The sequence below is a fragment of the Camelina sativa genome, chromosome 6 (assembly GCF_000633955.1).
Source record: "Camelina sativa cultivar DH55 chromosome 6, Cs, whole genome shotgun sequence".
Classification (NCBI taxonomy): Eukaryota; Viridiplantae; Streptophyta; class Magnoliopsida; order Brassicales; family Brassicaceae; genus Camelina; species Camelina sativa.
Window position 1 is genome coordinate 24963508 of NC_025690.1, and position 13687 is coordinate 24977194.

General features: G+C 37.8%; 5 protein-coding genes across 7 annotated transcripts in view; 2 read left to right on the forward strand and 3 right to left on the reverse strand.

Annotated features, from left to right (window-relative positions):
- LOC104793494 (probable LRR receptor-like serine/threonine-protein kinase At1g34110) overlaps positions 1–3828 on the forward strand; it is a 5215-nt gene extending 1387 nt beyond the window's left edge. The window contains exons 2-5 of one of the 2 annotated variants that reach the window (XM_010519848.2): positions 40–300; positions 506–1071; positions 2736–3066; positions 3150–3828. In XM_010519848.2, coding sequence (XP_010518150.1) covers positions 40–300; positions 506–1071; positions 2736–3066; positions 3150–3637 — 1646 coding nt within the window. In that variant the 3' untranslated portion in view covers positions 3638–3828. Of the gene's footprint in view, positions 1–39; positions 301–505; positions 1403–2735; positions 3067–3149 lie in introns of both variants that reach the window. The other variant, XM_010519849.2, reaches the window with a different exon arrangement.
- Positions 3908–5854, reverse strand: LOC104793493 (pentatricopeptide repeat-containing protein At2g45350, chloroplastic). Its single transcript, XM_010519847.2, has one exon. The coding sequence runs from the start codon at positions 5805–5807 to the stop codon at positions 3984–3986; it is 1824 nt and encodes a 607-aa protein (XP_010518149.1). The 5' UTR covers positions 5808–5854; the 3' UTR covers positions 3908–3983.
- On the forward strand, positions 8522–9594 carry LOC104793498. Its single transcript, XM_010519855.2, has 2 exons — positions 8522–8684; positions 8802–9594. Exons 1-2 carry the CDS (start codon positions 8625–8627, stop codon positions 9408–9410), a joined length of 669 nt encoding a protein of 222 aa, XP_010518157.1. The 5' UTR covers positions 8522–8624; the 3' UTR covers positions 9411–9594.
- On the reverse strand, positions 9511–11450 carry LOC104793496. Of its 2 annotated transcripts, none has more exons than XM_010519852.2 (7): positions 11177–11450; positions 10629–10969; positions 10377–10543; positions 10217–10297; positions 10054–10129; positions 9881–9946; positions 9511–9775 (listed from the first exon to the last, which is right to left on the reverse strand). In XM_010519852.2, exons 1-7 carry the CDS (start codon positions 11350–11352, stop codon positions 9642–9644), a joined length of 1041 nt encoding a protein of 346 aa, XP_010518154.2. In that variant the 5' UTR covers positions 11353–11450; the 3' UTR covers positions 9511–9641. The 2 variants fall into 2 exon arrangements, with proteins under 2 accessions (XP_010518154.2, XP_010518155.1); XM_010519853.2 differs by having other exon boundaries at positions 10629–10961; positions 11177–11226.
- On the reverse strand, positions 11238–13679 carry LOC104793495 (probable protein S-acyltransferase 14). The gene is made up of 7 exons (XM_010519850.2): positions 13249–13679; positions 12857–13082; positions 12682–12773; positions 12287–12410; positions 12107–12192; positions 11938–12003; positions 11238–11851 (listed from the first exon to the last, which is right to left on the reverse strand). The coding sequence occupies exons 1-7, from the start codon at positions 13456–13458 to the stop codon at positions 11726–11728; spliced, it is 930 nt and encodes a 309-aa protein (XP_010518152.1). The 5' UTR covers positions 13459–13679; the 3' UTR covers positions 11238–11725.

The window sequence follows — 13687 nt, forward strand, 5'->3', positions numbered from 1 at the left end:
TCATAACTATGTTTTGTTGGGTGTACTTTTATTTTGCAGTTGTTCAGTTATGTTACAACAAGTTAAGTGGGAGCATACCGACGCAGTTAGGTTCTCTCAAGAAGGTAACTGTCTTGGCTTTACAGTATAACCAACTCTCCGGTGCCATTCCGGCGAGTTTAGGTGATATTAATACGTTAACTAGGCTTGATTTGAGCTTCAACCATCTCTTTGGTCCTGTTCCGGTGAAACTCGCCGGTGCTCCTTTGCTTGAAGTTCTCGACATCCGCAATAACTCTTTCTCCGGCTTCGTTCCCTCTGGTAATATAAGTTTCTGTTAATTGTACTTATGATTATTAATTGATTCTTTAAGAGTACTTAAAGATTAGGGCTGACCAATCCGGTTTATCTGAATTGATAACCAATTCAAAAATCTGTACCAAACCGAAATCGGATTTTACAGCCTCATTAAAAGATGTTTTTTTTTTCACTTGTTGTTTCTTGATTTTTTTTGGGGATTATGAAGCTTTGAAGAGGCTAAACAATGGATTCCAGTATTCAAACAATCACGGTTTATGCGGAGATGGATTCACGGATTTGAAAGCTTGCACCGGTTTAAACGGTCCGAACCTTGACCGGCCAGACCCAACAAACCCAAAGAATTTCACAACCGTTGACGTCAAACCAGAGTCTGCAGATTTACAACGAAGCAATTGCAGTAACAACAATGGCGGGTGTTCATCAAAAACCTCAAAGTCTTCACCTTTCGGTATCGTCATGGGACTCACTGGTTCAATCCTCGCAGTTGCAATCTTCGGTGGTTCGACATTCACATGGTACAGACGAAGGAAACAGAAGATTGGAAGCAGTCTTGATGCTATGGACGGTAGGATTAGCACTGAGTACAATTTCAAAGAAGCTTCTAGAAGAAAAAGCTCCTCTCCACTGATCAGCTTAGAGTACGCGAGTGGTTGGGATCCGTTAGGACGAGGACAGAACAGTAACAACAACAGTGCATTGTCTCAAGAAGTCTTTGAGAGCTTTATGTTCAATCTTGAGGAGATTGAGAGAGCTACTCAGAGCTTCTCTGAGGTTAACTTGTTGGGGAAGAGTAATGTCTCTTCTGTTTATAAAGGTATTCTAAGAGATGGTTCTGTTGCAGCTGTAAAATGTATAGCTAAATCGAGCTGTAAATCCGATGAAACTGAGTTTCTCAAAGGGTTGAAGATGCTGACATTGTTGAAGCATGAGAACTTAGTGAGGTTGAGAGGGTTTTGCTGCTCCAAAGGACGCGGAGAATGTTTCCTTATTTATGAGTTTGTCCCCAACGGTAACCTTTTGCAGTATCTTGACGTGAAGGATGAGACTGCCGAGGTTCTTGAATGGACTACTCGAGTTTCCATCATAAATGGAATAGCCAGAGGTTAGATTCTGCGATTCGTTCTTTCTCAAACTAAACTCGGTTTTTTTTGTATGTGTAATCTTCTTTTGTTATCTTTCTTTCAGGGATTGTTTACTTACATGGCNTCAAACCAGAGTCTGCAGATTTACAACGAAGCAATTGCAGTAACAACAATGGCGGGTGTTCATCAAAAACCTCAAAGTCTTCACCTTTCGGTATCGTCATGGGACTCACTGGTTCAATCCTCGCAGTTGCAATCTTCGGTGGTTCGACATTCACATGGTACAGACGAAGGAAACAGAAGATTGGAAGCAGTCTTGATGCTATGGACGGTAGGATTAGCACTGAGTACAATTTCAAAGAAGCTTCTAGAAGAAAAAGCTCCTCTCCACTGATCAGCTTAGAGTACGCGAGTGGTTGGGATCCGTTAGGACGAGGACAGAACAGTAACAACAACAGTGCATTGTCTCAAGAAGTCTTTGAGAGCTTTATGTTCAATCTTGAGGAGATTGAGAGAGCTACTCAGAGCTTCTCTGAGGTTAACTTGTTGGGGAAGAGTAATGTCTCTTCTGTTTATAAAGGTATTCTAAGAGATGGTTCTGTTGCAGCTGTAAAATGTATAGCTAAATCGAGCTGTAAATCCGATGAAACTGAGTTTCTCAAAGGGTTGAAGATGCTGACATTGTTGAAGCATGAGAACTTAGTGAGGTTGAGAGGGTTTTGCTGCTCCAAAGGACGCGGAGAATGTTTCCTTATTTATGAGTTTGTCCCCAACGGTAACCTTTTGCAGTATCTTGACGTGAAGGATGAGACTGCCGAGGTTCTTGAATGGACTACTCGAGTTTCCATCATAAATGGAATAGCCAGAGGTTAGATTCTGCGATTCGTTCTTTCTCAAACTAAACTCGGTTTTTTTTGTATGTGTAATCTTCTTTTGTTATCTTTCTTTCAGGGATTGTTTACTTACATGGCGAAAATGGGAACAAGCCTGCAATAGTTCACCAGAATCTATCTGCAGAGAAGATTCTCATTGATCATTGGTATAATCCTTCTCTTGCGGATTCAGGTCTTCACAAGCTTTTCACGGATGATATTGTTTTCTCCAAGCTTAAAGCAAGTGCTGCAATGGGATACTTAGCTCCTGAGTACATAACTACAGGAAGGTTCACTGATAAGAGTGATGTCTACGCCTTTGGTATGATTCTGCTGCAGATACTCAGTGGTAAAAGCAAAATCAGCCATCTGATGATCTTGCAAGCTGTAGAGTCAGGAAGACTGAATGAAGATTTCATGGATCCAAATCTTCGAAGGAACTTTCCGGAAGCAGAAGCGGCTCTGCTCGCTAGACTTANAGGTTAACTTGTTGGGGAAGAGTAATGTCTCTTCTGTTTATAAAGGTATTCTAAGAGATGGTTCTGTTGCAGCTGTAAAATGTATAGCTAAATCGAGCTGTAAATCCGATGAAACTGAGTTTCTCAAAGGGTTGAAGATGCTGACATTGTTGAAGCATGAGAACTTAGTGAGGTTGAGAGGGTTTTGCTGCTCCAAAGGACGCGGAGAATGTTTCCTTATTTATGAGTTTGTCCCCAACGGTAACCTTTTGCAGTATCTTGACGTGAAGGATGAGACTGCCGAGGTTCTTGAATGGACTACTCGAGTTTCCATCATAAATGGAATAGCCAGAGGTTAGATTCTGCGATTCGTTCTTTCTCAAACTAAACTCGGTTTTTTTTGTATGTGTAATCTTCTTTTGTTATCTTTCTTTCAGGGATTGTTTACTTACATGGCGAAAATGGGAACAAGCCTGCAATAGTTCACCAGAATCTATCTGCAGAGAAGATTCTCATTGATCATTGGTATAATCCTTCTCTTGCGGATTCAGGTCTTCACAAGCTTTTCACGGATGATATTGTTTTCTCCAAGCTTAAAGCAAGTGCTGCAATGGGATACTTAGCTCCTGAGTACATAACTACAGGAAGGTTCACTGATAAGAGTGATGTCTACGCCTTTGGTATGATTCTGCTGCAGATACTCAGTGGTAAAAGCAAAATCAGCCATCTGATGATCTTGCAAGCTGTAGAGTCAGGAAGACTGAATGAAGATTTCATGGATCCAAATCTTCGAAGGAACTTTCCGGAAGCAGAAGCGGCTCTGCTCGCTAGACTTAGTCTTCTCTGCACTCATGAATCCTCAAACCAAAGGCCATCCATGGAAGATGTTATGCAAGAACTCAATAAACTCGCGGCGAATTATTAGTTTCCCGTTTAACCAGATTCTTGCTTTTGATGTCCACACCAAGGTTTTAGACTATCACCGGTCCCCTGATGTTAACTCTGTTTTAGGTTCAGTATAGGGGATCTGAAAAATCGGTTTATGATGTAACAATCTTATCTCCTTGTAACTGTAGCTGATGTACTTAGGCTGTAAAAACAAGCACTTTTCAGACATTTTAGGTGATCTTGTGGGAAGTTTTTTTGTTTCAGACATATCTTAGCTGCACAAAACCAACCAACCAACATGCGCATATGTTGTGACATTGTCTTCATGTATGGCAATGTAAAGGAATTGCAGAATAAGATTAAGCCCTTGAACAATCGTTTATCTACAATGTATTGGAAACTTCAATGCTATCTACAAAGAACTCATGGACTCTTCCATCAAGCTCAATCCAACTACATCCAGGAACTTTCTCAATCTGTCTTTCCTTCATCATCGTTCTAATTCTACGAACATCCTTCCACTTTCCAAAACTAGCATGCATGTTAGAGAGGAGCACATATGAGCTCGGGTTATAGCCAGCCTGCAAAATAAGGTGTTTTCCGACAAGCTCTCCCGTTTCAAACTCCATGTGGTGATTACAAGCGGTGAGAAACGTTCTCCATATGACATCATTTGGCTCAATTGGCATTTCCTCTATTAAGTTTTTGGCTAGCTCTATACTTCCGGACCTCGACAGTATGTCAACCATACACCCATAGTGTTGCAGTCTTGGTTCTATCTTGTGTTTTCTCCTCATGAGCTCAAAGCAGAGAATACCTTCTTTCACTAACCCAGAGTGGCTGCAAGCATTTAACACTCCAACAAAGGTGATATCGTCTGGTTTTATGGAGCGTCTCTCGATCTGCAAGAGCATATCAAATGCGGATTCTCCAAGACCATGAATAGCTAGCCCACCAATCATGGCATTCCAGTGATCAATGCTTTTGTTTTCGATTCCCTTGAAAACCAACATGGCATGTTGTATGCTTCCACATTTCGAATACATATCAATGAGAGCAACGCCTAGTTTTCCACCTAGAAAGAATTGTTTCTCCACAATGTACAAATGCACATCCATGGCTTTGAATAATCTGCCAAGTTGAGCAATCGCAGAAAGAACTATCACCAAAGTCGTTTCATCGGGTAACAAATGACTCTCCTTTTCCATGTCGCTAAATATCTCAAGAGCTTCCATGTGATACCTGTTCTGAACATAACCAGCCATCATGGAGTTATATGACACAACATCTCTATGAGGCATTTGCTCGAACAGAGTCTTAGCCTGATGAACAAAACCTAACTTTGCATACCCATCAATCATGGTAGCCCAAGTAACAACATCTCTTCTCGGCATCACATCGAATAAACCTTTAGCATCCTCGATTCTTCCGTGTTTTACATATCCATCGATCATTGAGTTCCACGAAATCAGATCCTTCTCAGGCATTTCAGAAAACAGCTTTGACGCTATATCAACTCCATCTGATGTCTGAGCATATCCACTGATCATAGAGTTCCAAGAAATCAAATTCTTCAACTCCCTTGGCATCAAATCGAACAGTTCACGCGCGGATTCAATCAAACCACATTTGACATACCCGTCAATCATTGAATTATAAGAAACCGAGTCTCTCTGCGGCATTCTATCAAACATCTGGCGTGCAAAACCTAAACATCCACATTTCAAGTACAAACCAATCAGACAATTCTGTAGAAACAAATCCGACCAAAATCCAGTCTTTTTCAAAAACCCATGAATCTGCATTCCTCCTTTTACAAAACCTAACCTCGAACACGCTTTCAGAACAAGAGACATGGAGAATTTGTCCACGGAAACACCATTCTCGAGCATCAAACAGAACAAAAGCAGAGCTTGTTTTGGATCTGTTCCATGAGAGTGAGACTTGATCACAGCGTTCCATAAAAACGGATCCTCCACCTCTCCACCTTGTGAAGATGAACATACGTGATGCTCGTGGAAGACACAGCGAGCAAACTCAGCGAGATACGGATATCGAGAAGCGGCGAAGGCGAGAACGATCCTCGTAGTGAGATTAGAGTTTTTGATGAATCCGGAAGTAATCAATCCCGCGTGGATTTTGCTGACATCTTTCGAATTTTTGCAGAATCCGAGGAGTTGAACAGTGGTTGAAATCGAACACTCCATGGATGATGAGAACTCGCGAAAACAAGCATCACCAGTTCCTCTGTTGAAGATACATAAATAAAACCGGATTGGGTTTATCATCTTTTTAACGGCTATCTGAAGTCTCTATACAAGAATCACTTAAACGATGTCGTTTAAAATTTTGTTTATTAAGGCCCATATTATATTAGTATACTTATCGAAAAGCCCAATACTTGTAAAAGGTTTTTGTCGTATTCTATATGTTTTAATTGTTTTAATTTGGGGTTTAATTATTAAATGATACGTACTAACAGAGACATTAAAGATAATAAAATAAGATAATAGAATAAACAAATTTTTGAATTTGAAGGATATTCCTCACTCTAGACGAATTGGATTGGATCATAGAGTTTAAGTTGGATTATATAATATGTCCACCAACAAATATGTACGAAATAATATATTATGTATAGAAAATAGAAAAAATGATAGTGATAATAAGATATAAATTAATGAGTAATACTTGGGTTTCACCTCTTCATTCACCCTCTTATAAAATAGGGAGATAAAATCTGTACACATTTATTATAAAATTAGAAACTTAAACCGCTCTTTTATAAATTCAAACCGATATATAATTTTGTTGTAATTGTAAAATATAAACCCTAACTATCTCATTTGTAAACTCAAAACATTTCATTTGTAAACCCAAACCGACATATAATTTCGTTCTAATTGTTAAATCTAAACCTTAACCATCTCATTTGTAAACCCAAACCGACATATAATTTCGTTCTAATTGTAAAATCTAAATCCTAACCATCTCATTTGTAAACCCAAACCAATATATAATTTTGTTCAAATTGTAAAATCTAAACCCTAACCACCTCATTTGTAAACCCAAACCGACATATAATTTCGTTTTAATTATAAAATCTAAACCCTAATTCTCATTTATAAACCCAAACCGATATATAATCTCGTTTAATTGTAAAATCTAAACCAAGACAATATTTAACTTTCTTTAAATAAAAGTATACAGAATTTGTTTCCACAATTAGTTTTGCTTTTAAATTTAATTTTGATTTATTTTTTATATAAAATATTAGGTATAGCATTCTGATTGGTTGAAAGGGAACGGAGTGAATACAAAGAGCAAGTATTTTTCTAAATTGATAAGTAAGCAGTGCGATAAGCATTGACTTCTTGCATAAGTCGTAGTCAGGATGGAGTGGTACGATATATCGTACATTTTTTCCTTTATCAAATTACTTTTGTTTATTCATATCATAAGATTTCAATGCATAGTTGCAATTTTAAATATCGTGCGTACGTCTTTTTTATTAAAACTAAAGCGCTGTTTTGTCGTCTACTTGATCGTTACTTTTAACTTTTAAGTGAAATCATGTCAACTTGAGTTGATGATTTAATTTAATGATTAAGCTTAAGAGTGTTTGATTTGTTCTCTATTTGGTTGTTCGTACTAATTCAGGAGACATGGTACAGGCATGTCTCGACCAAAACAGTATACTAACAAGCTTTATAGTATTATTAGATCGTTTAAGTTGCTATGGTTATGCAAATTAAGAGTATTAGATTTAAGTTGCTATAGTTATGCAAATTAAGTTCGTAAATTGTACTCATGGGCTTCAATTCATTACGCATTTTGGCACACATGCATGCACATGTACACTTATTATTTGTAATTCCAGCGATTTTAACGGCTTAGTTAAATCGCATAGTTTTATCAGTGAACTGATCATGATTATATTTGGTAACATGAGATATTTATTGGCTTAATAAATTTATTTCACCTTATAATTGGATTACAAAGTGATTGTAAGACTCTGATTGGCGGATTTTGATCATTTTTGATAAATCAAGGCAGGGATTTTATAGTTTTTGCTTCATCTTTTTTTCGTTGAAACCTAAGACCAAGACAAATTTCTACTATACAGAAGTCTTTTCTTATATAATTAACTTAAATTAATAATTTGTAGATATCTTCAACAAATATCTTGTACGTAATTTATAGATGTCTTTGTCGCATACCCGTTAGCTTATGTGATACGGGCATAATAAAACAAATTAGCCGGCGATAAATTACGTTTATATATGTTTAATTCTTCTTACATAACCTTTAACTATTATACATTCGTTGGTTAGCACAATGAAAGCGAATGCCAAAGAAAAAGCTATATGAACCGGTATAATTATCTAGAAAGGCTAAAAATCAAAGATTGAAAATTTAGAAAAGAACAAGAAAAATCAAAGAAAGTAGCTGCCCATCTCATGTAATTATTCAAGTTATCTTACTAAGTCCACAATATCAGCAATCAGAAGTTATTCTTTGATTTACTACACGTATTTTTTCACACTCTACGTACCATTTTGACGAAAATGAAATAAAGCACTCAACTAGGTAGTATTTTAACAAAACCTGCAGAAATTAAATGATCATGTCAAGATAACTTTTACAGTTTTTTTTTTTTTTGGACAAACAGATAACAATTACAGTTTGTATATATAAATAGATTTGGTTTACAATACAGGTTGTCAAAAGAATGGGGTAACGCAAATCGACGACATAAATTCTCGATTTTTGCATAGAATGGAATTAAATAAAAAATAAAAATAGAGTTATACTATATTGATTGACGAAATAACCAGTAACCGATTTTTGTTTATTAAAAAAAAGGATGGTAAGGATAAATAAGGAGTAATAAATAGGAGCAATGAGACCAATTGACACGTTGTTATTAGTGTAAGCAAATGTCAACGCTTGGTTTGTCCATTTATAAAACCTAACCACTTCGTCTTCTTTCCTAAATCATCAAACTCCATTTCACTTTCACTATGAAGCTTGTCTGGTCGCCGGAAACTGCTTCTGACGCCTACATCGACACCGTCAAATTGGTATGTGATATTTTGTGTTCTATGTGTTTTTTTATACATGCTTAGTTATTATACTTATATGATTTTGTCTTTATATAGTTTTGCATGTCTAATAATGTTATAATATGTGTTGTGTAGTGTAAGAGCTACAAGGAATCAGGAGTGGCGGAGTTTTTATCAGCTACAGCGGCTGGATGGAACGCGAGACTCATCGTTGAGACATGGTCACGCGGCGATCCTATCGCGACTAGCGTTGGACTCGCGGTCGCTGCAATTCACACGTGCGGAAGACACGTGTGTATAGTACCCGACGAGCAATCTAAACTTGAGTACGTGCTGGCCATGAGAGGAGTCGTTTCGACGGAGTCTACGGAGGTTGTGGTGGTCGGAGACGACTCAGTGGAAAACGCGGTGGAGGAGTTTCACGGCGTAGATTTCATGGTGGTGAACTCGAAGCGGCGAGAGTTCGTTAGAACGCTGAGGTTTGCGAAGCTGAGCAGCAAAGGTGCCGTTTTGGTGTGTAAAAACGCCACGCAGAGAGCGATCTCTGGGTTTAAATGGCACGATGTATTAAAAGGAGGGACACGTGTAGTGAGATCCGTAATTCTGCCGGTTGGTATAGGGTTGGATATAGCACACGTGGGTGCTACTGGTGGCCACCAGCGTAATGACTCGAGGAAAATTTCTAGCCGTTGGATTAGACACGTGGATCATCAATCGGGAGAAGAGCATTTATTCAGACGCTAATTTTGAATTTCCTCTTCTACCGTTTCTGCACCCCCTTCATTTTGTAGAGTCTTAAAAGATGTATATACGTTACCAAAACTTGGTTGTCCAAAAAAAAAAAAGTTACAAAACTCAAAATAATTATTCATAATCAATTGTCTTATATCATCCTCGAATAAAGATAATCTACAACATTATTTGATTACACATAAAGATATTGAATATTTGATAGATGTTTTTCTGATGATTCTATCATTCAATGTTGATTCGAACAACTTTCTTAGTTCTTGGTGCAGAAGTGCTTACACCGGCCCGAGTTTGGTCTGTTTGACGACGAGTTTGGTCCAGAGATGGGAGACGCCACCCTCCAAAACTTTGATCAAAGCCTGCAACATAGTAGTATAGTATAGTACGGAACAAAAACAATTCAGTAAAATGGACTAGTACCGAATGAGATCAAAGATTAGTGATGAGATAAAGAGTTTGCTAACCACTGGATTCATGATTGGTAAGAGATGAATTGCCTTTCCATGCTTCTTCAAAGCCACTTAGTTCTTCTGAAACAAGAAACAAAAAAAAAAAACCAAAGAAACTTCTTTAGCTGCTTGCAATTTTCCTTCAAAGAGCTTAACTTACTGATTAGGCTGTGTACATTTCTGCAGACCTTCTTCGAGGTTGTGAAGAGTCTGTGTCGACTCAATGCCACCACTTGAGTTAAGCTTCCTAGTAACCGAATGACCCTGAATACACCAAACAACCAGACTCAGACACATCTAAAGAGTTAACTTTGGTGGAACCAAAAAGTGATGTAGCAAAACATCAATCACCTTATCATTGATTCCTCTGGAGATCCTATGAGTCGCTTCACCTGTAGTCTTGTCAGCTTCTTTGCTTTCCTCTACCACCATCTAGAAACAGAATCCAATTAATACGCACCATCTAGAAACCTCCATTAAAGGAAGGATCGAAAAGGAGAAACAAACTTACTCCATCACTGCCTTTTCTTCTGGTTCGAGTAGATGTATAGCAAGCACCATCTATGCCACCATATGTAACCTTAGAGGTGTGATGTCTGAACGTGTGAACTCGAGACTGCGTACCCTCTCTTCGATTAAAATCACTCCTTTGATTCACATTCTGAATCTTCCTCTCAGCTACAACAACCACCAAGCAAATCACATAAGCTGTAATTAGATACAATCCGTAAACAAAGTTTATCTAATCACTTTCTGTAGTTACCATCAGAATCATCTTCAGGGTGCTCAACAGATGGTTGATTCACTGAACTAATATGTTCTTCTTCATCACTCCCAATATCTTTTTTTTCTTCTACTTCTTCATCAGATGGTAATTTTTCAATTGTTAACCCACTTCTTCCACCACTGTTCTTCTGTGCATTATTACTAAAGGAAGCACCTGAACTGAAACTGTTGGCTGGTTGGAGCAAATCCTCAAATGGTCGAGAGAAGAAAGGATCATCAAAAGGATCTCTTCCTCCAAACAAGCTACCTCTTAATCCTCCAAACCTACCACCAAATGGATCTCCCATTTCCCCAAATTTTCCTTTTCTCTCTGCAGTCCTTTTGTTTAGAACAAGTTAGACAGTAAATATGAGCTCAGAAACTCTTCTCTGTACCCATCTTTGAATTTTTTACCCAGGCGAATCTCAATGAACAAGCTAAACAGAATACAAATTTTTCACTAAATCTCTAAATAGAGTATTATACAACCTATAGATCTATAAGATAATCGAAGAGTTCGAACAAAGACATCAGCAAAGAGGGTACCTTGTAGAGAATTTGAGAACTTGCGAGAGTATTTGAGAAGAGCCCAAACAGAGTACCTCTGTTTTTTTTTTTTTTTTTTTGTATGTATATAACCCCAATTTTAACAGAAAAGAACGTTTGAGATTATGACACGTGTCATTACACCATAACCTAGAAGCTTCTTCAACATTCTTCATCCTTGTGAATTTTTACTTATTTTTTACTACCACAAAAATCAAATGGCAAGCCTTGAAGGTTTTAACAAAAGGAATAGACTTTTAAGAAAATTAAATCAGTAACGTAACCAAAGGGAGGATTCTATTTCAACGTGCTCTAACATTGTTAACTCTAATCAATATTCACATGGAAATTACAAAATATCATCTGATTTTTGCACTTAGTCTAAGCGTTTTCTTCTATCCGTGGGAAGATGTGTAAGCTGGAAGCTGAGTCTTTTTAAAGTTAAGAGTAGGTTTTACTCCTCCAAAGTCATTTTCATGGTCTTTCTTTCTCAGTCTCTGTCACTGTCATCTCTAAGGGTATTGTTACAGTAAAGAAAGTATTCTTACTTCAGAAATCTTGGGAATCAAAGTCCGGTTTGGAAGGGTATTCGAGCCCTTGAAGTTCCGGCATTCGTCTTAGATCTTCTTCTGAGTATGCTGGAATCAACCAGTATATTTTATCTGGACCAAATACCTAAACAAAAAGAGATTACAACATGAGAGAGAACTAAAGAACTTGACAAGTACAAAACTTGACACCCAATCCAATTCTACACTTACTTGTTCGAAGTTTTTCTTTCGACCGAGGTCATATGGCCATTTTGGACTTGTTTTCTTCTCATATGCCTGTTCACAAAGTCAATAAGATACACCAAATATATCTTAACCATGTGATGCACTAAACTATTAAGAGAATAGTGATAAAAATGACAAGAACATATATATATACCTCTATAGTTGTGGTATTGCTGGAAACCAGGGAGATGTGCATGATCAAGAAACCCATAACGCTCAAAGCAAATGCCAGGTTTAAAACTGCGGTAATGATGATGAGACGTTGTGAGATGGATTGATAAGTGGAACCGAGAAAATCGATTAAACATAGTAACACCAGAAACAGGAAACGTACCAAATGCAAGAAAAGTAGTAGCAAGGGTGCCTGGGGTTCCAGGTATCTCTTCATCGCTAAAGAATGCTATGAAGTGCGGCATGAGAAGTAAAGTCACAAGAGTTGTTTCCAAAAAGGTGTAAAGCTGCATTTTTGAAACACACAAAACTTAGTTATGACACAAAGAGGAATAATTTCAATCATATGGTTGCATAAACACACATAAATCTATCCTATGCCAAAAACAAATTTTCTAATTTTGATAAACAACATTAAAGGAAACTCTCTAAGCACAAATTCAACTCTAAAATCAGGAGAGAGAACTAAAAAAGTTTGAACCTTTCCATGGGGAAAAGCAAAGCACAGAGATCACAACATAAAAGGGAAACTGACTAAATAGATCAAAGTAGACTTACCAAGAAAAGAAGGAAATACTTATAATTAAGTGCCCCGACACAGCTAACAACCCAAACACAATGGTGGTCCATTTTCAACACACATCGACCACCTAGATTTTATGAAAAAACAAATCAGCTTCCTGCTCCTTTAACAAATGCTATAAAGATATATACAGAGATAGTGTGATCTTACAAACAGAGCAGTGATGGCAACGAGGAGGTTTAGGTTGACTGCATTTTCTACAAAACCGAGTTCTTTGGTTGGAAGAATCGGGATGCAACCCGCCAAACTCCAAACTGTTTAACGGATCAGACTCGCCACCTCGTTGTTCCTCGTCTGAAGCTAACCTCCAGTTAGGAGGCACAACACCAGGATCAGTAAACACAACAGAGAAGTAGCTCCACAAAAGCATTGCCAACTACAACAATACCACACACACACACTGTTATACAGCTTTCTCAGCAATCAAACACAAAAGTTTACTTGAAACCAACAAAATTAAAGATGAAGAGTTCATCAAAGTAGGAAGCTTTTAAGTTGGATTAACAAAAGGGTAAAGATAAGGTGGAATGAGAGGGGTTTACCAAGAAATGGAAAAGGAGTATAATAGCAAGAGCAGCAAGAGAATCGAGCCCTCCAGCTGATAGTGCCGGTCCGTAATTGGTCCAAACGACGGCGTAATATGTTACACCAACAACACCCAAGACCAGAAGGATCATGATCGAACCGAGCCCTCGTAGAGCTGTACAGAATTTGAAGACGTTCCACGCCATTGTAGTGCCAGATCTATGCATATTCAAATCACCGATCCCTTGAAACAAAACAAATAAAATCTAATCTTTCCGGTTTGTTGCTAATGGGGAATCGAATTCGAAAGAGGATTCTATCTGAAATCTAAAGAGAGGATGATTCAAAAGGGTTTATTGAGACAAATGTGGAATGTTATGTTAGTATATGTCAGATACAGAACTCATCAACGAGGGCGAAGCTTCGAACCTGACGTTTTTTTTTTTTTTTTTTTTT